A 24,386-nucleotide genomic window follows, 5' to 3' on the forward strand; every position below is an offset into this window, starting at 1 on the left:
AGGAGGACTGCAGCGCCGAGACGGACAGGATTATGTCTAAACAGGTCGTGACCCACTCGGTTACACTGAACGCCATGATTCCTGCAGAAAAACGCCGAAAACACTGAAAACACCGGCCGACGACGTCAGAGAAAGTTTAAATTAATGCGGCTCGTGTCCGACATCAAAGCCGCTCCACGCGTCTGACTGCCGGGCACTGAATCATTCAGGAAAAAAATAGAAGAAGACGAGGCTAAACTTTGAGTGAGAATTAGCAAACACGGACAGTAGTTCGTTTGTTTTCACATGTGACGAATCCCGATTCGGACAGTGCGCATGCTCGTGAAAAATGCGTTCAAGGTTACTCGTAAACAATCCAACTCTTATAGCGGTATTACCAAAATAAAATTAAATTCAATTATACAAATGTATTTTATGAGGTATCCTGTTTTATTTGTTATTGATTCATTTAGAAGTAACTGGAAAGTGAGTCGTTGACAAAATCATTCTGTTTTACATTTGCTTCTACGATGGAGTGACTTTTTTCCGACAGCGCTGAAAGTAGCAGAAGTTCGAAAAGTATGGCGGCGGTGTGTTTGACAACACTAACGGAGCAATGGATTCGTGACAGATTACAGTTAAAACACCCGTGTCTCGGTAAGGTTATTTCACAGGAAACGACCTTTGGGATGAAAGAGAGCTAATGCTAGTTTGCTAGTGGTCACGGAGATAAGTTTAGCTTTTGCTGCTAAAAAAAGAGAGAACGGACTGAGCATCTACGGGGAGAGGCTAACCAGAGCTAGCTTACGTAGCATCAACCGTCACCTGCTTCCATTTTTTATTATTTACAAATCGTTTATAAACAGGTGATGTTCGGACGCTGAGCCTTCCGGGGACGTGTGAGGAGAAGATAGGACATCTCGGAAATTCATTGAGAAACTTCGTCCGTCTTAAATCTCTGGATCTGTCCTACAATGCTCTCGTTTCTGTGGAGGTTTGTTCCCATCCTTGATTATGCTGCATCTCATTTTCAGACATGTTCTTCATTTTATAAAAACCTAATGGGAACACCATAACACTGCCATTTGACGCGCATTTTCCAAAACTACTACCTGATTTGTAGCTTTCATAGTCTTGTTGTTTATGATTATAACAATGGTGCTTTTTTCTGTCCCAACTCAAAACCATCTGCTTCATAACAGCTGTGTTTATCAAATATATTGAAAAAGTTTTTGAATTTTAACTTGATTAAAGCTAATTTGTGCTTTAAACTGAACTGGCTCCTTTCAGGGGGTGCAACATTTGAAGCTGCTGGAGAGGCTGATCCTCTACCATAACCGCATACCTTCCCTGGAGGAGGTGGAAGTGCTGTTTGAGCTCCCGGTTCTGAGAGAGCTGGACCTCAGGCTTAACCCGCTGACCACGAGCTGCTCAGGCTACCGCTCCTGCCTGGTGCACGCCATGCCCAGCCTGAGAAAGCTCGGTGAGATGCAGCCCAAACGCCCGCCTGCCCCTGAGCTCAGCTCGGCTCGGCTTGGGGGATTCCAGAACGAACGGATGAGCTGATTCTCCTCCTCTCTTTTCCAGATAACTGCTCGGTCGGAGCCACGGAGCGCGGGGCCGCGTTGCTGCAGTTCTCTGAGCTCCCTGCTCCGCAGCACAGCTCCTTTCTGAGTCTGGCCGAAGGACAGAGGTACAGTGAAAGGCCTCCTTTTGATGGAAGCATCTAAGGGTCAGATTTACATCTGCGCACAAAATTCACTCTTTGTTTCCAAAAGATGAATCCGTACATGTATCATTTCACGCACACAGCTCTTGGGAAAGCTCTGTGAAAGGGTTAGAGGAAGATAAATTATAATTAGGACATGTTTTTGACACTACTTGTTAAATCAAAGCTTATTTATTCAAATTTTAAGAAAGAGGGAATCCTCACTGTTTTATGCATTTTGCCTTTAAAGTACATTATAAGTCTGTTCCTCTTTAGCTTTCTGAGTCTGCAGCAGTAGGACGTCAATGCAACGTCATTATTTAAGTAGATATATTTATAATTTTCAGACACTGCATATTTCTTTCAGAAGCCTTTCAGTAAATAGCATCGAAACAACTGGAAGCTCAAATAAAGATGGCGCCCTCGGTGCTTATTTGTTTTATAATCGAAGCCTCCAGGAGTGATTTTAGTCCCGCTGGAGTCGCCCCTTTGATTCCCGATTATTAGAAGCAGGGATCACAGGCTGACTTCAGCTGACCGTTTGAATGAAGAGGCTCTCTCTTCTGACCGACAGCGGTGACATCGTGTTGAACCTCGCTGAGACGAACCTCAGAGGCCGGAGCGAAGCCGCCTCCAGCTCATTTCAGAAGAAAGCCAAGGGTGAGACGTTAAAATCCGCCGCCCGTCTGCAGGACGATCACAGCAACTGACCTTGTCAGGTCTTTTCTTTCAGAATCTAAAAAGAAAGATGCAAAAGATTTTCCAGGACAGAGGAGTTCAACCCCGAAACAGGTGATTTTATTTGTCTCTCCTCAGGTCAAACAGTTTCATCGGCCTGAAATGGTTAACTCTAACTAAGTAACTCTCTGATTTGTAGGAATCAGCCAAATCCATCCTCAGGTATCCCGCCGCTAAAAACTGTAAGTTTGTAACTTTTTTTGTGTGTAAAAGAGTTGTGTTTGTTAGGAGGCTGAGAGTGAAGTAGCTGATACTTTGCCAAAAAAAACCTTTTTCACTTAAGCTTTTTTGTAATGGTATACTTAATCAAACATTGTTGCTGAAATAGTTTTTAATTTTAGTTATCCAAGTTGTACTCAGTTAGTTTAAAACATCACCACTAGAGGGCGACAGAAACCAAGTCGTTATGTTATGTCATGCTATGTTTAAACGCAATTTACAGCATTTATGTAGTTTTGATTTTTTTTTTTTTTTTAGATCAGACTGAGCTAAAGGAGCCACTGATGAATGAACTACCACATAATAAAAGCTCCACTTTACCTAAAATGGCCGAAAGACCAAAAGTGTCTTTTGGCCCCGTGTTTGAGAAATACAGAACCGTGCCCGGGAAGCAAAAAGACCTCCTCAAACAAACCAGACACAAGGCCAAGGGGTATTTTACCCCAAATCCTGGTAAGAATCTCTAGATTGAAGAAGTCCACAGCTGTCAAAATGTCCTTGAATGAGACATCAGTAAATCTGTGTTTGGGCTGTTTTCCTAGATCAAAGTCACCGTCGCGTTTCGCCATTCATTAACATTCGGCCTCCCAGTCCACTCCATCCTGGTTTGAACCTCTCAGACTCCTCTCACCCCGTGTTACACCCCGCGAGGCTGACCTTTAAGAAGACTGAGAGAGGCACCGACCTGCAGCTGCAGGCCGACAAGAAAAAAAAGGTTCAAGTCGAATCGGAAGATGTTCATTTGAGATTCTGTTTCCCCTGACATCGACTCACAGCGTCTCTGAATTCTCCCCTTTCAGGGCAGTTATCGGAAGCCCCTGGAGATGCTCCTCAATCTGGTGGACAAACACTGGAGGGGGGAGAGGTCCCTGCATCAAAACAACAGCTTCCTGTGTGAGTTGGGAGTCTTCTTCGGAGGGGAATGTGGAATCTGATTTGCAGCCGCTAAGATGATGAAAGTTTTCCCACCGCTTCTATTTTTGGCTCTAGCTCAGGCCGTCCAGATCCTCTCCATGATGGAGAGCGACATTTCCAGCCGGGAGGCTGAGGTCAGGACCTTGAGGCGGGACGTCGAAGCGCTCGGCTTGGAGGCGGCTGCGCGAGACGAAGAGCACAAAAACGAAGTCCGAAACCTCTGCACTCAGCTGGAGGACGCCCAAAGACAGGCGGTAAGCTTCCTCAAAAATTAAAAAGAAAAGAAAACCGCAAAGATTGCAGCCCAGCGTTTATCGTGTGGAATTTGAACGCAGGGCAAACTAAACGAGCAGCTCAGGATGGTCCTGGAGGAAAACGTCGCTCTCCAGAGGCAGCTCATCAAGTTGGAGCGCCAGTACCTCAGGTCCATGACGAAAAGCTCGCCCATCACTCAGATCCGAGGCAGGTGCAGCCGCGTACGAAGTGGAAGGTGCTGCCGTCTCCACCACCGGCTGCACTTGGCTTACGTTTGGTCATCCACAGAGGCCCAGACAGAAGTGGAGGAGCTGAGAAAAGAGATCGAACGCCTGAAGACGAAGGTGCAGGAGGCTGAGAACGTCCAGGAGCTGTCAAACATGCTTCAGGAGAGCCACAGGTGAGACGACACACCCGCCTCCGAGCGCTGCGTCTGCGGGTACAGTGATGCTCGCCTGCGTCTGAATCAGCCGCCTAGTTGGTCGTTTATACGATTCGTCGTCTGTGTTTATGCCTGCAGGTCGCTGGTGGCTACAAACGAGTGCTTGCTCGCCGAGCTGAGAGGAAGCGGGGAACATTAAAGCCGCATTTGAAGGAAGCTGTGCAAACTTGGAGTTAAACATCCAAGCAGGATTCCGCCGGGCGTCACATAAGCATGAGGTGCAATAATTTCAGATTTTTTATTTTTTTCCCCTCCCTCTTTGTGTATATATATATATATATATATATATATATATATATAACTCTAGTGAACATCTAGGTTTTGCCAGGTCATGCCTTCTTTGACGAGGCGTTTCTTACTTTGAAGGATGTATAAGCCGTCTCCTGGATGTAAACACCGAGCAGGGAACAGCAATTCATTCCCCAAACTTTGTATATAAGTGCGTGTCTGGTTGTTATGTTAACAAATGATTTTAGGGGGGAAACTGTGAGAAGGTCATAATGCGTTTCCTGGATCCGTGGCAAGATTGTGTCTCACTTTTTTTTTTTCTTCTTCTTTTTAGGTCAGCCGAGCATCCGTCGGCTTTGTGCGCCGCCGCGGCGGGGGGACGAACGCGCCAAGACTGCAGCTGCACCGTGACTTTATTTATTCCTCCGCCTCGGGGGGGGCCGGAGAGCCGCTCGAGACGCATGCGCTCTCTCCCGCCCCCCAACCCTCGCAAAGCCGAATCCAAGCCTCAGCCAACCGGCTTCGAAACTCAGAACGCAGGATGAATGCAGCTTCTTTTGCTTTTAGGTTCAGTTTTACAGGTCAGCGGGTCGGTGCGACGGCTGCCCCTGGAAAAGAAAAAAGGGAAAAAAAAAGAAAAAAAGCCACCAGTGCATAAGAGATATATGAGGTTCCAGCGTGGTTTTTGCTTTTATTTTTATTTCTCAATAATGCACTAAAAATCAGGAGCACAGTTTAAGAAATATCAAGAAAAACGTTCCAAAAAAACAAAACAAAACACAGCATGCACTTGGGACACAATAGAGCTTTAAAGTTATCCAAACATGGTTCCTCCACATTAAAGGTGCACAGTATTTGGCATTAAGCACAGAAAAATAAAAAAAAATAATAATAAAAATACTCAAGCTACTGCGGCAGAGGGCTGCTAGTTTTGCACTTGATGCACGATTCTTCATCAGCTCAGGCTACAGGCAGTGTGTTACGCACAATACTGTCGTCTTGGAAAAATATCTTACAAAAAAAAAAACTATGTTTGCAGTTTTTCCCTTTTTATCTGGTACAGTATGTAAGTAAACGTTTTCAGTCCAACCTGTGCCTCAGATGACAGAACCACACGTAGAAAAGGTACAGACAGACGGGATAGCTTACTCTTTACACACACAGGTTGATAGAAACGGACATCGAGCGGCACAAGATCTGATCATGATCCCACAGTTTCAAGACTTTTTTTTTTTCTTTCTTCTTTTTTTTTTTATAGCAAGAAAATATGTAAATCTGACTAGTAGTCTGGAATCACAGCAGGCACGGCAGTTTCGGAAAGAGACGGACTGTCACCTTATATATGCTTCTGAATCAAATGCAGAATACACAACATGCACAAGTACAGCAATCCGGGGGGGGGGCAAAAATAACATAAAATTTAAATTAGGTTTCGCAGCAGGAGCCTTTTAGAACGTATATATGTATATATATATATATATATATATATATATACACACACACAAACATGTTAGAAATACTTGCGTGTAAACTGGAAGATAGAAAGTTAGAAATACAATCTTGTACAACCGCGCTCGTTGAGTCCGAGCAGAGGCTCCGCTTTCAGTTTGGTTCCTGAAAAAAAACGCCTGCTGGTTCGGGTCGAGCGATATTATTGGACGGGAATATGCGTGTCGGGAGATAAAAACGTCGCCTGGAAGCGAGAGGCGGATCCGTTGACGTTTGCATGACAGGAATTCTGTTTTACAAACGAGGAAAAGTAACGAATATGACAGGTTTTAACACAAGCTGTACACATTTAATATATATTTATATATATATATATATATATATATATATATATATATATATATATATATATATATATATATATATATATATATATAAATAAATGAGTTGTTTTTTTGTTTTTCTGGTCTATACAAATGTATGGAAGTCCAGAGAGGCTTTTAAAGAAAAATAAATCATGCATGACTGCAAAACAGGGGCAACGAAATGTTTTCTTTTATCCATAAAACTGGAATATTTGACCTAAGGTGTTTATAAACCTCATGTGTAAATCAGATTATTTTTCTCTTTTTTGGGGGGGGTTGTATTTTCCATATTTAATTCACCTTTTAAAGGGCTTCCGTACAAATGAAAGAACTAGCTTTAAAAAGTAAACAGCAGATTTCCTAAATAAACAACAGCTGACAAGTGCTGGTTATAGACAAACAAATAACACTGAAAATGCAATTAAAGGGGGGGAGACAAAACATCAGTATATCTCTGTGCTAATCATCTTTGCAAAAATAACTACCTCTGTCTGTTTTTTGTTTTTGTTTTTCAGCTAAATATGAATTCTAGAAACATTTTCATTAAAAAGTGCAACGTTTGTTCGTCGAGCTGTCGTCCCGCTTCTGTTTTTCTTGGCATCTTGTTCGTTGTGCTTGGTAAAGTATTCTAGGGCCCTATTATAGCAGATTTTCACTATTCCTAGAGGAGCAGTTTCTCTCTTTCTTTTTTTTTTTTTTTTTTGCTCTCCTCGGTGTTCGGCAGTCACTTGCTATAAGACAGGAATGTACCGGCTGGTGATGACTTCGTAAAAATAGACGTAAACAGTTTTCCAGTTCTCGCACAAAGACAGGAACTCAGAGAAATCCCTTTTTTTTCTCTCACACACACACACACACAGACATACATAAAATAAACGGGCGGGGAAAGTTATGAAATGGTCATGGTTTTTTGTTTTTTTTGTGCTTTCTTTTAGTACTCTTAATTAAAAAAAAAACAAAAACAAAACCATCATCCTGGCGGTTGGCGAGACGCCACCCTTCACACGGGTCTCCCCTCTCCGGGTTTGTTCACTTTCTTTTCGTACGTCCCTCGGTGTTTGTACCCCGAGACGTAGCCCGACGTGTCGACCACGTCCACGCGGCCGGCCTTGCCCTTCCCGCGGCCGGTCTCGTCGAAGCGCTCCTTGTGCGACCCCGTGAACTTGCTGGTGTCCGTGAGGCGGCTCACCGTCGGCGAGGCCACGGCTCTCTGTCGGAGAAGTGCGCACGACATTTGAGCTGCGGCCGCTGGCAGAGAAACGCGTGCTCCCGCGAGTCTTTGCGACGCTTACCGTGACTCCTGCGATGACCGGCGCCTTCCCCTCGATCAGCTTGAAGACCTCGGCCTCGGCGTCGTCGCCGCTCTTCTCCTTGTACTTCTTCCTGGCCAGCTCTCCGAGGGCAGCCTTGAATTCGTCGAACGTGATGGTGCGGCAGGATTTCTTCCTGACGGGTGGGAGGGAAAGACAGGCCTGAGTGCGGCAAAGCTCTCGTCACGTTTCTGGAGACTAAAACTGCTGGGACAGTTCAGGTGTGTGGAAAGCTTTGAACAATGAATACGTTACTTGTTGTGGGCAGCTCTTTGAGAGACCTCGGTTCAGAGAAATGCTCTAATCAAGTGTTGTTTGTTACTCAGAAGTTGGAATTTCAAACCTGTAGTCAGGAAAGTCAACTGGAATACGCCCTGAAGTTGGAATTTTGACTAAAAGTTTGGGATTCCTCACCAATTCTGACATCCCAATCAAATATGGCCGCCTCACACAGGTGAGCTGATTCATTTTCCACTAATGTCCATCTGTATCGTAAGATCTAACAGGAAACCTGTTACGATGAGTGGATAGAAAGCATAAAAATCCATTGGAATTGGCTTGTTAATTGCTAATTAAAGTTCGCCCAGTTCCCGAGCATGGCAGTTAGCAAGTCGTACGGTTTCTTTCCTTTTTCTTTGCGGGTGGAACACGGTTAATAACACGTTAGAGTTTCAGAGCATAAACCTGAGCAGAAGGACGAACTAACGGCAGGACCGCCCAGTCTCAAAGGGTTAACAGTGGTGGATTCGAACACCGTTGGCCAAAACCTCAACACCTCCGTTAATTTCAGAAATAATGTGACGCTTCCAACAGGAAGTGCCCCGGGCCGAACCAACAGCCAGCCAGCCTCCAGTCAGAATTAAACCTTATTTTGAGGTCATTCAAAGAGCTTTCTACAACAAGCAATAAAAAAATCAACATTAGATATTCATAAACTCAATACAAGAGGGCATTTCAGACAGTTTGAAATGATAAAATAAGAGTTTTTACCCACAAAAAATGGGTAAAATAATCAACAACAGAGCTAATACATCCTCCACTGTTTGGATCGCATTTCTGAGACTATTTTGAGCAGAAGTGACGTGTCGTCACGTTATCAAATGTCTGATTTCAGTCGACATTTAAGCCTGCTGAATAAAACAAAGTGGCTGTAAAGGTTACTCCACTGCATCTAGTGAAAATACCATCACCGGTCCTCCTCCCTCTGTGTTTTAAGCTCGCTCCCCCCCCCTTGTTCCACTTCCAGGTTAAAAGCGCTTGGCAACACAAACACAAACAACCTATAAAAGCCTAAAACCTCCCAAGGCAACCTGCTGCCACAGTAACAAGCTGCAGCAAACAGAGATGTTTAGGTTTATTATCAATTGGCCGCGTTCGGCGACTTGTTTTGTTTGGGCAATCCTTCAGCGGCGAACTGTCTCATGTCGGAGGGAATGCCGGGCTTCCTGCTTCTGTCCAAAAGCGGACGGCTGTGTCTCCTTCACGCCGACACTCGCAGCTTTTCAAAAGCAGTCAAGCTGCAGCTCGGGACCGAAGGAGGCTGCAGTGTGGGTTAGAGCAGGGATATCAAACTCCAGGCCTCGAGGGCCGATGTCCTGGGATCTTTAGGTGTTCCTGCTCCAGCACACCTGATTCAAACGGTTTAATTACCTCCTCAACAAATCCTCAAATTCTCCAGGAGCACGGCAACAAGTCATCCATTTAAACCAGGTGTTTTAAAGCAGTAACACATCTAAAACATGCAGGAAAACGGCCCCCGGAGGAATAGAGTTTGACACCCCTGGGGGCCGGCAGAACTTCCTGTACAGACTGAACTTCGATCACCTGCACTGTCTTTCATTTCGATTTAATCTGGAGCCAAGTTTGTTCCACGGAAACGAACAACCCTGCCACCAACGATCTCGCCCGGGGATGCAAATAAAAACGAGGTCTGGGAAAACACAGCCTTTGTAAAGGTACTAGCTGAAGGTGCAGCGCCAGACCTCTACGACTTTATTTGATCCTGTGGGTGTCTGCAAACACATTTTTTTCTTACTGTACACTCCTCCACAGCGCACTCCAGAGCCGTGGGGCTCCTAAAAACGTACTCAGATCCTGCACAGTGTACACTCAATATACATTTCTGCAGCGATCACTCCGTGTAGTCAAATAACTTTACATTTTATTTTAGGATATTACTTATATATGACTCGAAGTGAAGTGTAGAACAATTTTGTGCAAAACAGAAGATGTCAAATCCATTGAATCAATCTTGAGCAGACCTTTTATTTTTTTATTTTTGGTCCCCTTTCTTTCCTGTATGGACACGATAACGATGAATGGCTTCCAGCTGAGCTCCATAGTTCAGATCCTGTCATGCAGAATAATCCTTATTCATATTCAGTAAGAAAGCAATAAAAAAAAATCTCATTTCTTTACGGCTGTGTCCCTTATCGCACTGCTTTTGTTACGTTGCATCCTAAGACGTAAGGTCGATAATTTACCAACAGAGGTTATTTAAGTAGTGTGTGTCATATACTGAATGGTTCAGACACTCGGGGCAGTCTGTAAATACAGCTGTGCCAAAGATTTTTCTTTTTTTTCTCTCTTTTCCTCCAGATGTCAAACTGTATTGAGGTCAGAGCTTATTACTGGACTACACCTCACGGAAATCAGGCAAACAGCAGAGTCTGAATCAGAGCGGCCTGAGGAATTACACCATAAGTCTTTGTTTCTGACGGACAAGTCCGTCCGTCAGAGTTCTGAAACAGCTGCTGAGGACGGCCCAGACGCGAGCGGGTCAATTTGTGAATCGGGGAGTTTGCAAGGACACAGCGGTTTATATTCTGCACGGTTGGCGTTGGGGGGGACGGGGGACGGGGAGGGCCTTCTTACTTGACTTTGCTGAAGACGATGTCCACGTCGGTGAGGGTGATGTTCTTGCCGTCGATCACGCCGCAGTCTTTGCAGAGCTTGGACCAGTTCTTGCCGTGCATCTCTTTGCCCGTGGCGCGGGTGTCGCCGTGGATGGCGAAGCGGCGAAACGACTCCTCCAAGGCGGTCAGCTCCACCGGTGTGGAGGAGCCCACGCCTCCGTCGCTGGTGCCGTTGGACTCAGTCGAGAGCCGTTTGGACGCTCGGTCTTTGGAGTGTTCGCTGTGGGGCCGTAAAGGGGCCGAGCTGTGGTTCAGGTGCTTGGCGGTCTGGACCTTAAAGTCATCTATGTTGTCTCTAGGGGGGGAAAAAATATAAAAAATAAAAAAGGTTGCTGGTCATTCTTGCAAAGTGCATGGTCAGATCAAACAGGAAATGTCTCTAAAATAATAATTAAAAGGAAAATCTTGACGGTTGGAAACGAAGAGTCCAAAGAGAAACAATCACGCCACAAACCTGGGGACCAGGAAGAGAACAGGAGTGTTTTCAGCAGAAATCCATCTGATCCAATCCCTTTTTCCATATGACTTACAAGTACAGACTCCTTTCGCAGAAAACAGTCAATCATCTGTTCAGGTCAAGACGCAACTTGTTTTTGGTTTTTCCTCTTTTTGTGAGATATCATCGGCATTAGCCAACAAGAACGATTAGAGGTGTCGCAACGCTTACGATGCCGGGACAGATGTTGTGTTGGAAGCTATAAATAGACCTCTGTGGAATTTCAAGGGACGTAAATCGAAGAAAAAAAGGCGAGAGTACAGACGTGAGTCTGAACACACGAAAACGATAGTGATAGACTTACTTGTGGTCCGCCATGGCTGAGCAGGAGTTTGTTTCTCCCTGCGAGGTCCTTGGGTTGGCCGACGTTCGTTCTCTCTTTGTGCTGTGGGAGAAGATGAAAACGGTGGTGAGAAAAGACGGGATAAGAAACAAGACAAGACAACAACATCATCTTCCAAAGCACAATATTCAACCGGTCCTTTCATGATTGGAGCTGCAAAGATGATGAAACGCTGGATGTTTCATAATGTTCATGCAGATGGTCACAGTTAACCATTTGTCTTTCATTATTTTGCGTCACTAAGAGTTTATTTGCATCTTTTTCGATAACATCTTCGCTCCAACCCCAATTATTTTACCTTAAAAACTCTATTTAGCTGAAATCTAAAATGTGCCGATGAAGAAGCTTAGCTGTTTATCTTTAAAGCAATAATTGGAGTTCTGCCAAAAAGGTTAGAAACAATTATTATAATACATGTTGTAGATAGTTCTATGAATAAAGTTCATAATAAAGTTTAATTCTGACTAAATCGACAGGATACGGCTAGTTTGAGAAAAAGCCAAACAAAAATGGGTTTGCTGCCATCCTAAAACAACTTGAATTCCTAAAAAATTCATAGAAGTTCATTCAAATGCAGTTTTATAAATATTTACACTGCCATCAGTTTTGCAGTTCACAATTATTCTGGCAGAAAAATAAAATTTCAGAAAGAAATGCTAAATTAAGCTAGTCGCTGCTGCTATTCGCACTTGCTTTTAGCCACAGAATTCAATGTAAATGACTGTCAAATGAGAAACTGGTTTGTAAAACAGCGTTTGAATGAAATGCAATGAACCTTTTTGAGATTTCTGTGGCTAAAATGGCAGCCAACCTATTTGGCGTTGGCTACGTCGTGGCTAGACGTTACCATTTTTGAGAAGTTCACTCTATTTCCCCAAATCTGAGGTCATTCAACAGACGTGATACTAATTGTTCAGAACCTCGCTTCTAATAATCCAAACGCGTTGGTTTAAATCACCAAACGCTCATCAAAACAAACCGTAGAAGCGAAACGGCAGGAACGTCGTAGCAGAAGAAGGGGAAAACGGTGGGAAAACGGAGGTGGACTTTTGTTGGTTTCATTCAGCTGTTTTAAAACAAATAAATGACACAGATCCACACAATAATGCAAAAATAATCAGTTTAAGTAATTCTACCCACCTCATGTGAGAAAGCACGGCCCCGGTATTACACAATCGCCCGGGCTTTTGTGTAATATTCGTGCCAGGTTTTTTTTTCACAGCTTAATCACCCTCCACTATAAACTGAATTAATGAGGAAATAATGCCTAATCCAGACTGACACACACATGCAGAGAAACGTTGAATAAAACCCACCGGAACGGAGCGAGCTGCAAATAAAAGATGGCTTAAACAGCCGTTCGGTGTGATTTGTTGTCACACATCATTCTCTTTGTGTTCCCCGCTCTGATTTAATTTATTTCTTGCTTTGGATGACTTCATCCAGCCAGAGCTCAGGGATTTCTCTCTAAACATCCTGATTTGCATCTTCTGTAAATATAAACAGCAACAGTCCCACTCCTCCTCAAATCAGCTTTAAGTAATCCTTCTAAATGGTAATAAAAAAAAACACGTGAAGTCATTCTGTTTCTGTGCAGATTACGTAATCCACCCGCAGTCTGTTTGTAGCAAAATACACGGATTTCTTGCTCACCTTACAGCTGTTCCCATACTTATCTCAGCATCCTTAAAGAAATCAAATCAAGACACACTCCGACAGTCTCTAAAGCATCCCTCAAAGCAAAACAAAAATAAAACACTTTAGCTGCAAACCAGAAAGAATGAAAGCTAACAAAGTTCGCCCAGCTCCTTCAAGCCTCTAATAAAGTGCATTCACTCACCCCCAGAGGCAGAGATGATATCGAAGGGTTTGGTTTCCACAACCCTGAGGCCAGCGACCATAAATGTGACCTCAGCGAGCGCAGTCGACACTTAAATACCCACAAACATTTAAGTTTCCAAATACAAAAGACTGACAGTGCATGAAGCCATTATAATAAGGATGTCGACTCAGAAAGAGGGGGTGGGGGGTGAAAAAAAAGAGATTATTAATAAGTATGAATAATGGCTTTTAGAGCGTTGGATACTAGGAACCCATTGTCTGATGCAAGTGGCTTCTCTGTGTGACCCATGCCCATCTCTTCACACATTCACACGGTGACATCGCAGAGCACCACTATTGATGGCAGGCGTTTCTGTCATATGTCATCGAGTGCTCGTGCCAGCACCACTGAGGTGGACTTGTTGAGGCCTCGAACAATGAAGCACGGCGTCAAAACTACGCATCGCCGCGAAGGAGGACAAAAATGGCTTTGCGCTTGTACCACAAATGTAAGTTATATAGCACATTGCAATTCTGTGTGCTGGGTTCTGTTCGGATCCTCATTTAAGCTAATCAGAAATGAGAAACGCCAACCAGATGTGGCGGGGAACTGTCTGAAAAGGTGCCTTCAGAAGCGGGAAGTGCAGATAAAAACAGTTCAAAAGCTCAACGGAAGAGTCTCAACGTCTTTTTCCCCAGAGGACCATTTTGACCTAGTTAGGGGAATCAAAGGACCAGCTCTAGAAATGAAACAGACACAATATGCGGCCGCCTCTCCAACATAAAATCACATCTGTCCAAAATACACAATTAGAGAAAGGACGGCTCTGTTTACAGGAACTCCAACCTGAGAACAGGGACTCGTGCAAAGGCCGTTTTGTAAACCTTTACATTGTCGTCAGTTTTACATTAACATATGTTTACAGCGAATTCAGTGGTTATTTGAAAGTGCAAATTGTGGCGGCAGCAGCAAGCTGTAGCACTTCCAGCAGGGGGAAGCGGTGAAACGCGCAACTGACGGAGCAAAAACAGGAAGTAGGACCAAAAAGATACGACTTGATTCTTATAAGTTTAATACTAAAATGTCAGCCGTCTATGGAATTTGAGAGGAAAGGCCTGTATGACCTGGCGTCCAGAAGAAGTCGAGCACGTGGTTCACGTGACAGTTCCGTTTGTCGTTTCTAAAAATATCACCGCAAACGCCGTTTTTTTAGAAAGGTCTTCGTCCACATGGGAACACCAAAAAAATGACACGAAACGACATCGGCTATGCGTTTCAGGATTTTGTTTTCACTCTGGAACTCAGTTTCAAAAGATACCATCTTGGGGCTGTTTGTGAGTAAACACAAGGTTGAAATGACAACCTTTTTTGCATTTTCACAAAAACCAGTCCCATGTGGACGGCCCCACCTTATTTTCCTTCTACAGACAGTAATCCACCTTGTTCTTGGCTCCGTTAGCTAATCGACCCGTCAGAAAAAAAAAAAAAACTCCAAACTGAGGCCATTCAGAGAGCTATCTACAACAAGTAAGATGTTGTTTATAACCTTTCCTCAGCCCCTTCACTTCAAACGATCTGAACTAAGGATGCAAATGAGGCATTTCACACAGCTCAGGAGCAGTCCCAGATGCGGGGGGGAACCCCAGCCAAAAAAAGCAAAAAAGGTGCTATTTTTAGCGTAACTGATTACCCACTTCATCCAGTTAGTTGTTTCTTAATGGTCTAAACGCAGGTTTTCAGTGACACATAATTAAATGGAGCAGTCTCGCTGCGTTGGGGATTTACTGAGGTTTTCTCAGTGCTGAGGTTTAACAGCGCAGCGGGCCGACAGCGGGCTAAATCAACGACAGACAAAGGATTCTTCTCACTCTGGCCCCACAATTTATTGCCTCGTAGATTCAGCTGCCTGAGTGGCTCGGCACGACGAGCCTCCTCCAACAACATCATGTAAAATGCATGAAGCAGTCATTAAAAGCGAGTTAACCCATTTAACGGTAAAGCACGCTCTGACTGCGCCTTTTCATTTCTACTCTAATACCCCTCACACAAAAAAATTAGAGCAACACGATCATCGTTGTAGAAAACGGCTGTTTTTTTTGTTTTTTTTCTTTTTCTGCCCCAGTTTGCCACGGACAAATGAGAAGCCGTTTGGTTCGGAGCAGATCTCCAGAGACAAATCTGTGACTGGATGACAGCATGCTTACATACACTTGCCTTCTGGCAGCCCGCTGCACAGATGAGTGCTCAAAGTATAAATTGACCCATTTCCAACTGCGTCTATTCATAGCAACAAAGAGCCGGCCACGGCCAGAACGTTCTAGTCGTTGTTGCGGGGTGAAGACAACGTATAGCAGGTTAAAAAAGACAAACAAACGGGGAAAAATGTTGTTCGGCCGTCGGTTAGGCAGATGGTGTTTGGCTCATGAGATGATGTCACCGTTGTCTGAGAGTTTTGGAGCGCGAGGGCCGAGTAAACGGCGAGTGGGCACGCCGAGAGCCCATCTGCTTTCCGTCCAGGCCGCTCTCCCTTCCAGACAGCTGTGATCGTCTCGGCCCGTCGTAGGTGCGAAACCCGGGACCGAATTTACACTCGTAAACCTCTTCCCATTTCGTCTTCGCTGTGATTGATCCGGTGAAGGTCTCGCGACAAGTCGAAACAAGAGGCACCGGGCAGCTCACGCTACAGCTCAGCGTTTTCCTCGGCGTTTGGTTTTTGTAGAGGAAAATACACAACAACGCCAGTAAATAGTCATTAATTCCACCTTGAGCTTTCCTTACAATGCCTGCTTCCTGCCGCCTTTCATGAGTTTTAAACTAAAATCAACTCGTGCTGAAAATCGACGAAGACGTTTTTGGTCAAATCTTTAACGGTATTTTCCATTGCGAGACCCTGAGTGACCCGTTAGCGATTGGGAGTACGCGTTGGGGATCACTCTCAGCTACCACCACGCCAAACCTCAGCTCAGTGTCTGTGAAACTGATTGATTTACGGCCATTTTAGGGGAGGGGGTTGTTAAGGTCGTGTGTAAAGCTGTGGCAGCCATCTTGAATCGGGTCGACTCCAAACAGTTAATCAGGTCGAGATGTGCATCCAGTCATTAACTTCTGAGAGTTTCATTGAAATCCATACGGTGTTCCAGGAGATATTTTGCTGACAGACGGTTAGGTTGACTCCAACAGTTAGGGCCAAAGATCTGTTAGCGCTCGGAGCGTGTGTTGGTGCTACAACCACGACAGATTTTAGCTCAATATTTGTAAAATTGACGAAGTTCAAGACATTGTTTTTTTTGTTTTCTAAAAAAACTAAGCTGTGGCGGCCATCTTGACTCCAAAAGTTACAGCTGCGCATGTCATGATTCCTTCCGGGACGATTTCTTCAAATCCATCCGGCGGTTCATGTGACATTTTTGTCAACAGATAAATGAATGAATGCAGGCAAAAACGAGCAACTACATGATCGCCCCACCTGTCAGCAGCAATAAACAGAGCCTCCTAAACAAACCCCAGCGGGAAAACGGTTTCCTCTCAGGGTCACAAGGACCCCCGGCTCTCCAAGTCCCCCCCCCGCGGGGATTCGAAGCTCCTCTGCGACTCGAACATCTTGCCAGGAGGTGTTCCAAAACAAGTTTCGGCAGTTCACCGTTGGCAGCGACGTGTGAAGGAGCAGCTGTTGGAGAGAAGCCCGGGGGGTCCTTATTTCAGAGAGGAACCACAAGGTGCTGCAGACGAGTTGCCGATGGGATGGAAAAAAGACCTGCTGGGGCGGCAGGTGAAGACTGCAGAGGGCAGACGTGATGCACACGGGGTGACGTCCCGCCTTTACTGAAGGTTTTACGTTTTATTTTAGTTCTCCCGTATCTTTTCTAGAGGGGAGAGGCACCAGCTCCCCACGACCCGAAATGGAGAAGCGGGTAAAAAAAATGGATGGATGGATGCTTTATGGGCTGTAACTGCGTCGGCACACTTTCGGCTGTTTTAATCCATCAGATATGAAACATTCAGCCCCTTCTGGACCAAACAGCTACAACTTTAGCTGCTTTTAGACGTTTATCCTTAATGAAATGCAAACTCTTCAAATCCTTGAACCGCTTTGTGCTCTTTGAAATCTACACCAACATGCTTGCTTTAGTTTTAGCTTTTAGCTACTGTTCAGCTGGTTTAAGCCCTTAACTACTGTCCTGATCATTTTAGCTTTTAGCTATTGTTGTACTCGTTTAACCTACCATTTGCCAATCCCAGCTTTAGGTAGAATTTTTGCCAAATGGCAGCTAAAAGGTACAATTTTTTGTTTGCTTTTTTGCTACAGTTTTATTAATCTTAGCTTCTGTCTTACTCGTTTTAGCTTCTAGTCCCATGCTGCTGTTTTACCCTTTAGCTGTCATACTGTGGTTTTAGCTTTTAGAGTAGCTACCGTTTTGCTAGTTTGAGCTTTTAGCTACTAGTTTGCTCATTTTAGCTTGAGTGCTTGTTGTTCAACAATTCAGTTTCAGCGTTTTTTCCCCCCCAACAAATTCTCAGCAGTGGTTCAGTCGTTTACACCGGATCTGTGCAGAAGATGTCGTCCGTTTCTGTCTGTAGTCCATTCCAGTCTGGGTGTGATCCTCCTCCTCGGCATCGCGGCGGCTGTAGGTCGGCTACATGTTTTCTCTTCGTGTCCCTGAACGCGACGCGACAGTTTTGCGATCACCCTGAGCCAAACTCTGCATCTTCGGATCTAATTCAACCTTTAGGGGAGAGCAAAGCTGCAGAGCCAACAGTGAGAAGAAAAAAAATAAAACACTTTACTCTGGATGTGATTCGAGCCATGGTAAATATGACCCCATTGCATGCATTTCATTTGGAGAACACACTGTTCTCCATCTCAACTCTCACACCACAGCTGACTGAAATCTTTCCCTTTATTCCTGTTTAATTATGTAACCCAGCAGCTTGACTTCAAAGGCTGCAGCTCTAATCAAGCTCTTCCCAATCAACCAATCAATCAACCAGTCAATCAGACTTTGGACACATGGGTCCAATGTTCTCTCTTTGGCTGCTAAGGGACCAAACGTTTGGATGACTGAATATGGCTGCAGCTGAACGCAGAGCCTTTCTCTCAGTGTTACATAAACTCGCAAATGCCAGATTCACACGGAGCCCACGTGACCCGTTTGTTATTGTCAGCAGCGCAGAATGCGGGGGTCCGGCAGCGCAGGACGCTGTGTCCAAAACAACAACAACAACAACAACAGCAACAGTACAGGTGTGACACGGCTCTCGGAAACACCTGATGTCGCGGGTTAGAGAGCACGCAGCAGCCTCGCAAACAGGAAACAGGAATCAGCGGGGTCGGCGCTCGTCACAAACCGGAGAAGCCGCCGGATGTTGACGTCCTCACCTGCTGGCGCGATCCTCCCGCTGCGGCTCGACTTCAAATCATAACCTGCCCCTCGTTCGAGGAGAGAGGAGCCTTCGGGTGTCCTTCCTCCACCGCTGCCTGCGCTCCAGTCCAGTCTGCTCGGTGCTTCACCTCCTCCTCCTCCTACCCCTCTGAGATGCTGAAGAGAAACCAGGCCGCTGATTGGCTGCCGCCGAGCTGTTCTCCTCGCGTCTCCATGATCATGTTGTTGTTGTTGTGATCATGTGATCAGCGATTGAGTCTTTGTGTGTGTGTGTGTGTGTTTTTTTTTTAATTTATATTTTTTATTTTTGGTGTTCAGGTCTCCAGAAGTAAGGTGTCAGCGGCAACAACGTGAGCGGTAAGTATCTTACCTGTTGCAGATGGCCGGGGCTCTCGGGTTTTGATCTGAGCTCGGAGTGAGATTTCACGATCACTGATTCGAATGATGAATAAACAAATAAAGGCTCATTTAATTAATTTTGTTAGTTACTTTTTTTTTTTTTTACAAGAGCCTAAGCCTAAGCCCTGATTCGACCCGACTCGGTTCATCATGGACGTCTTGGCGAGCTGGCCGAAACTCACCCGCCCAACAGGTAAACGAGTGAAATATAAAGACAGTCGCCATTCTCTGCCACAGTCGAGGCCACCTTCCCTCCACCTGTCGAAGCCCATAAGTCAAGTCCCTCTGAATTCTGTCATCAGCCAACAAGCACAGAAACGTCTGCACCTCCTCACAGTACCACAAGTTGCCATTTTAATGGGCAGAATATAAATTTGTATTTAAAAAGTAAATAAAAACTAATCAAGTTGTTGCGAGGTTTTAAAATGGCGTGTTTCTTGTGAAGGAGACGCTCTCCTGATCAACTCTCTGCCCAATCATCAAATCATCAGCTCGCTTGGAACCCGGCCACGGAGGTCCTGAGAAGTGAGCTGAAAGTGGGCTGGACTCCCCACCCCACCGCTGAGTCCAGATGGATCCGGTCTGATGTCCAGCACCAGGTTCTGGTAATAAATGGACTGTGGGTGGCCAAAATGAGGGGTGGGGGGAGTTTTCCTCAGGGAGTTGCTTTTCTATTTAAAGAATTTGTTATTTTTTCAGTGACTGAGAGAAAAAAAAAACAAACAAAAAAAACCTCCTAAAACCTCTGATGTCCGTGGATCTATTCCACGTTACACAATCAGGACTGGGATGGCGGTTATGTAATCTCTCCATTCTGAGGCCTTGTGAAGCATCGCCGCCGCCTCGGATGTACGGCTTGAAGACAAAAAGAAGCGATGAAAGCACTCAGGATCGTGACCCTGATGACTTTTAGACGACTTAAACATCTGCTGAAGGGGCACCACAGTGTGGCTACTGTTAGATTACACACCAATGTCACTGATAATAATGGAAAATACCACCATAAATGCTTTTTTTAATAAATCAAGAGCACTGCTGTTGTAAAGTCCTGAGGGTCATTCTCTCCATTCCTCTTCATAATTTAAGCCTCCAGTGTTTCTGTAAAGAGAACATGTTTATATTGACTGAAAACGATTCAACTGTAAGATACCTTCATAGCTTTGAAAAAGAACGAACCAATTATACTTTAAAATGTCTGTTTTGGTTCAGTTTATATTAGGAAATGCAATCTTTTACAAACACAAACTATCTGATTACAATACAAATAAAAAAGGAAAGTCTTTATGGCTCACTTTAAACATAAGAATCAATGTATCCTCAGAGGTTTGTGTACTGCAAATATTAGTTTTTTAAAAATATATTTAGTCCAAATAAAAACAGTTTATATCTTCAAGTGACCCTGACCCTGTTAGATTTGCTCCCCAAAATGTTTTATTGTATTTATGACTTACAGAAATCGTCTTGGATCATAAAAAAGGTGTTATTTCCCCTTAAAATATTGCAATGAGACTGAATCAGAGTTCAATTTACAGACCAAAAGTAAAGATTTGTCTCATTAGTTTGTTCATAAATTAATCAATAAATCCTTTTATATTCTTCTGATCCAATCCCTCACGTTATCCTGCTCTTCTCAGGCCTTCTTGGATGTGGGCAGAGTAGGATGAGAACATCTTTACCTCCTGGTTATTCACCTCAGACTGTGCGGTGTGAGCACCACCCACCGCAGCTGCTGAGCTCCATCTTTTGGATTAAAGCTGAAAACACGGGTTTTTTTAAATTTTTTTAAATTTGTTTTATTCTAGAACCACAAGAGTCGGCTCAACGACAAGCAGCGCTTTTGAAACCTCAATTTAAAGAAAAAATGATTTCATCTGGTATGAAAAACCTGATTTGATCGAATTAAACGAACAGGAGACTCTGATGATACAAAGTGCCGGAAGCGTAATTTTTCCGTTCGATGCAGGATCTTCATCTACAGCTTTTATTCCTTTGATTCTGGGAATCCAGATCTGCTCCTAAATTATTCTGCTGTTACTCCTCTGTTCTGGTTTCATTTTTACAGAAATTATCTGCATCTTATAATCTCCAGAGTCAATAATTTCATCACAGGCGGCCTTATTCTCTTTTGAGTTTTTGAACCTACTAACAGATTGACATTTTGTTTAAACAGCCAGGAAACAAAAATAAAAGTCCTCCAGTCTTATCTGTGCTGACTTCAATGGCTATAAATGGCTGTTAAAAAAAAAAGCAGGGCAGTGAACGCAGCACATGGAGGTTTGAAGTGGTTAGACTTTTCGTTTTCTATAGCTGAGTGAAAAAAAAAAAAAAAAACACAAAAAAAGGAAAATCATATTCATTTTCTTTATTCTCTAATCAGCTCTGTCCCCTCCAGTTGTGTTTGTCCTCCTGGAGTTCTTTTTGGTGATTCGTTCAAATGAGAGTGAGTCAGTCAGTCAGTCAGAAAACGATCAACGGTACATCCATCAACCTGACCGAGGCTGGTAATGAAAGACTAACCCAACAGTGGGGTGGGACGTTACTCAGGTCAGTAAAACAATAAAAATAATAAAAACAACTTTCATTCATCCAATCACTGTACAAAAAAACAACAAAAACTTATTCTGATGTCGTACAAAATATCCTTTAAAAAAAAAGGAAAAAAAAGTGTTTTTATACAGCTTGTGGGTAAATGATGTGTCGAACTCTGGTATAAAATTCAACACATCATTCATCCAGATCAACAAAAATATATATATTAAAAAAAAATCTTCAAGTTTTTCAAACTATTCAAAACATAAATGCTGGTAAGACTTATCAGCACAGCTGAAACTCAACATCAAAACTTTCAATTTCTCCAAAAAGGGTCAAGAACCGAGCAGCTTCTGAATAAACCGATGTCATTGAACGCACCGTTGTTTAACTGCAGGAAAGGTTCAGATGCTCACTACGATCATTTTAAAGCTAATGTGAATTGTTTTTTTTAATAAAAGTTGACCTGAGAGGAGGATCTTGAGTCGTTCAACCTTTAAAAACAACATTTTGTTGCTTTTATTTTACTTATTTCTATCTTTGTTTGCACAGAACTAGTTTTTTTTTGCACTCATTCCTGAGGATGTCTCTGTGTTTACAGTTCAGATGTGGCAGTAAGTCCGACAAGGGGCTGTGAGCCGAGTCCCCATCCGCTTCCCCTGGACACCAGTTACTGTTCGGGACGGTCCGGAGGCGGGAGCGAGCTGCCCAGAGGGTCCAGCTCCACAGGAACGGGCTTCTCGCCGGCGGACCGGTCTTCGTCATCGTTGTCAGAACTCCAGCCCGTGATGACGCTCATGGATATTTCCCCTGAACGACACAAAACGGAAACGAGTGACCCAAAAAGTGCCAGTCCAGACTGATATGTCCTGTTATCTGTACGTGTCGGACTTGATTTACAGCTAGAATTTCCACTGAGGAATATTTAAAGTTTATTTAAATGATGCAAACAGATTCTTTTAGTTTTTTTTTTAGGTGTGTACAGGTAAAAGTCAGATACTTACTGGTTTCATTTTCTGTAGGAATTTCTGTCCCATAATGAAAACTATTCTCCTTTTCTGCTGATTTCTTAAAGTTCTCCAGCTAAACAAACAAACATACTGTACATTAGTAATGCAACATCACCGAGGTGTGAAAGTAAAATACATTATACTGCCAAAAGTATTCACTCGTCTCCCTTCACACATGAACTTGAGTAACATCTCATTCTTAATCCATGGGGTTTAATATGATGTTGGCCCACCCTTTAATGCTATAACAGCTTTTACTCTTCTGGGAAGGCTTTCCACAGGTTTAGGATTGTTTAGGGGAATTTTTGTCCATTCTTCCAGAAGCTCATTTGTGAGGTCAGACATTGATGTTGGATAAGAAGGCCTGGCTCTCTTCTTCCACACCAAACTTGCTCATCCATGTCTTTATGGACCTTGCTTTGTGCACTGATGAGCAGCCATGTTGGAACAGGAAGGGGCCGTCCCCAAACTGCTCCTACAAATTTTGGAGGAGCACCACGCTGGAGTTCACTGAACTACTGAGAGCGACCCATTCTTTCACAAACGTTTGTAGAAGCAGTCTGCGTGTCTAGGTGCTTGATTTTATACAGCCGAGTTCACTGATTTGGAGGGTGAGTGAATTCTTTTGGCGATAGACAGCAGCTCAGGCTGGACGTGTTCACCTCTGTACATATGGAGTCTGACAGTCTGCTGGTGAGAAGTCCTTTGCTGCCAAACTTACAGAAACTGCAGAAAAGCAAAAGCAGCGTCAATTATCGCCCTCTGCATGAAAAACAGGATCGACTCCAACAAGAGCGGAATTACCTTGAGCTTTGTGATAATGCTGGCTCACAGTCAACTGAGGTCTCAGGGCTCTTCAGAAGAAAAATAAAGTTTTTACACAGAAAGAAAACAGTGAACGGAAGAATGACAACAAGAGGCAAAAAGGAAGCTCTCACCGTCGCAGCGCTGCCGTTCGCCTTTGAATCGCAGGTCGTTTTAGTGTCTCGGTTTCGAGCTTCTTGCTGGCGCTTTGCCCTCACGTAATCAAATGTGCTCATACCTTTGTGAACTGTGAAACCGAGGGAAGCGCTAAAGCATGAAGGAATCACACTGGAATACAGGCTGGGAGGTGTAAAGGAGGCGTGACTCACGCAGGTACAGGTGAAAGCCCAGCAGGTGACAGAGCAGCAGCAGGCAGGCGGCGCTCAGCATGACGGTGATGAACGTTAATATGAGGAACCCAGCTGTGGTCGTCTTCACGGGCGCCAGCGGTAAAAACACCAGCCACGTCGTATTCCCCAGCGTCGCTTTGAAATGAAAAAATAAATAAATTAAAGAATATCAGGAACATAGAGAAAGGCTTTTTGTCCTGGTTGGTAAACTCACTGTCAAACTGCGGCGCGGTTCGAAGGCTGCGTGGGTTCAGGTAGTGTTGAATAAACGTGAACAGAATGACAACAACCAGCACAAAGACGCCGACGGTGGCCGAGACCAGGGCCCCGAAGAAGAACCTGGGATGAACGAAGCCCGCTGGTTATTTACGCAGCATGCTGGGATTTATTTTAAAAATATATATAAAAAAAAAAAATCAGATGAAGGGAGACGACTCTTTTGTCCCAAAAAAAAAAACAAAAAAAAAACAACAAAAACGTCATCTCACCGGTAGTTCCTCCGACCCACGCAGGTGTTCAACCATTTGCAGTGATGGTCGAAGCCTTCCACGCATTTGTTGCAAGTGCCGCAGTGTTTCACCTTCGACCCGCTGCAGAGCGAATGACACGACACCAGTTAACTTCAGCTTCTAACACAACGTTATTTTTCAAAACGTTACATTTCTGTGCTTTACTTTCTGCAAACTAACTTGATGCTGATTGTTTTCTTTTTGTTATCCCCCCCCCCCC

The 24,386-nt window shown here is 44.1% G+C and overlaps 3 protein-coding genes and 1 long non-coding RNA gene across 9 annotated transcripts in view; 2 read left to right on the forward strand and 2 right to left on the reverse strand.

The window, feature by feature from the left end:
* The first annotated feature begins 527 nt into the window (after positions 1 to 527).
* cep72 (centrosomal protein 72) lies at positions 528 to 6,093 on the forward strand. Of its 2 annotated transcripts, XM_017426574.3 has the most exons (15): positions 528 to 636; positions 846 to 973; positions 1,270 to 1,462; positions 1,567 to 1,672; positions 2,262 to 2,347; positions 2,421 to 2,479; positions 2,565 to 2,607; positions 2,903 to 3,097; positions 3,187 to 3,359; positions 3,445 to 3,538; positions 3,635 to 3,813; positions 3,895 to 4,021; positions 4,103 to 4,214; positions 4,335 to 4,474; positions 4,819 to 6,093. In XM_017426574.3, the coding sequence occupies exons 1-14, from the start codon at positions 561 to 563 to the stop codon at positions 4,393 to 4,395; spliced, it is 1,632 nt and encodes a 543-aa protein (XP_017282063.1). In that variant the 5' UTR covers positions 528 to 560; the 3' UTR covers positions 4,396 to 4,474; positions 4,819 to 6,093. The 2 variants fall into 2 exon arrangements, with proteins under 2 accessions (XP_017282063.1, XP_037836171.1); XM_037980243.1 differs by having other exon boundaries at positions 3,895 to 4,214.
* Positions 6,094 to 6,947: 854 nt separating this feature from the next.
* LOC108242019 (tubulin polymerization-promoting protein) lies at positions 6,948 to 18,719 on the reverse strand. 2 transcript variants are annotated; one of them, XM_017426576.3, is made up of 5 exons: positions 18,562 to 18,719; positions 11,324 to 11,404; positions 10,483 to 10,818; positions 7,591 to 7,744; positions 6,948 to 7,508 (listed from the first exon to the last, which is right to left on the reverse strand). In XM_017426576.3, the coding sequence occupies exons 2-5, from the start codon at positions 11,335 to 11,337 to the stop codon at positions 7,299 to 7,301; spliced, it is 714 nt and encodes a 237-aa protein (XP_017282065.1). In that variant the 5' UTR covers positions 11,338 to 11,404; positions 18,562 to 18,719; the 3' UTR covers positions 6,948 to 7,298. The 2 variants fall into 2 exon arrangements, with proteins under 2 accessions (XP_017282065.1, XP_017282066.1); XM_017426577.3 differs by lacking the exon at positions 18,562 to 18,719 and adding an exon at positions 13,203 to 13,257.
* LOC112450846 lies at positions 17,647 to 21,289 on the forward strand. 2 transcript variants are annotated; one of them, XR_003039571.2, is made up of 4 exons: positions 17,647 to 17,991; positions 18,884 to 18,922; positions 19,074 to 19,157; positions 19,410 to 21,289. It is a non-coding gene; the product is annotated as an uncharacterized LOC112450846 (long non-coding RNA). The 2 variants fall into 2 exon arrangements; XR_005234195.1 differs by having other exon boundaries at positions 19,074 to 21,289.
* A 22-nt stretch (positions 21,290 to 21,311) lies between these two features.
* zdhhc11 (zinc finger DHHC-type containing 11) overlaps positions 21,312 to 24,386 on the reverse strand; it is a 6,757-nt gene continuing 3,682 nt past the window's right edge. For all 3 annotated transcript variants that reach the window (XM_025008079.2, XM_017426446.3, XM_037980245.1), the window contains exons 4-11: positions 24,146 to 24,247; positions 23,872 to 23,996; positions 23,637 to 23,792; positions 23,442 to 23,554; positions 23,308 to 23,357; positions 23,166 to 23,229; positions 22,498 to 22,576; positions 21,312 to 22,303 (exon numbers count right to left, since the gene is read on the reverse strand). In XM_025008079.2, the coding sequence (XP_024863847.1) occupies positions 22,164 to 22,303; positions 22,498 to 22,576; positions 23,166 to 23,229; positions 23,308 to 23,357; positions 23,442 to 23,554; positions 23,637 to 23,792; positions 23,872 to 23,996; positions 24,146 to 24,247 (829 nt within the window). In that variant the 3' untranslated portion in view covers positions 21,312 to 22,163. The remainder of the gene's footprint in view (positions 22,304 to 22,497; positions 22,577 to 23,165; positions 23,230 to 23,307; positions 23,358 to 23,441; positions 23,555 to 23,636; positions 23,793 to 23,871; positions 23,997 to 24,145; positions 24,248 to 24,386) is intronic.

Source organism: Kryptolebias marmoratus, linkage group LG16, assembly GCF_001649575.2.
Source record: "Kryptolebias marmoratus isolate JLee-2015 linkage group LG16, ASM164957v2, whole genome shotgun sequence".
NCBI classification, from domain to species: Eukaryota; Metazoa; Chordata; class Actinopteri; order Cyprinodontiformes; family Rivulidae; genus Kryptolebias; species Kryptolebias marmoratus.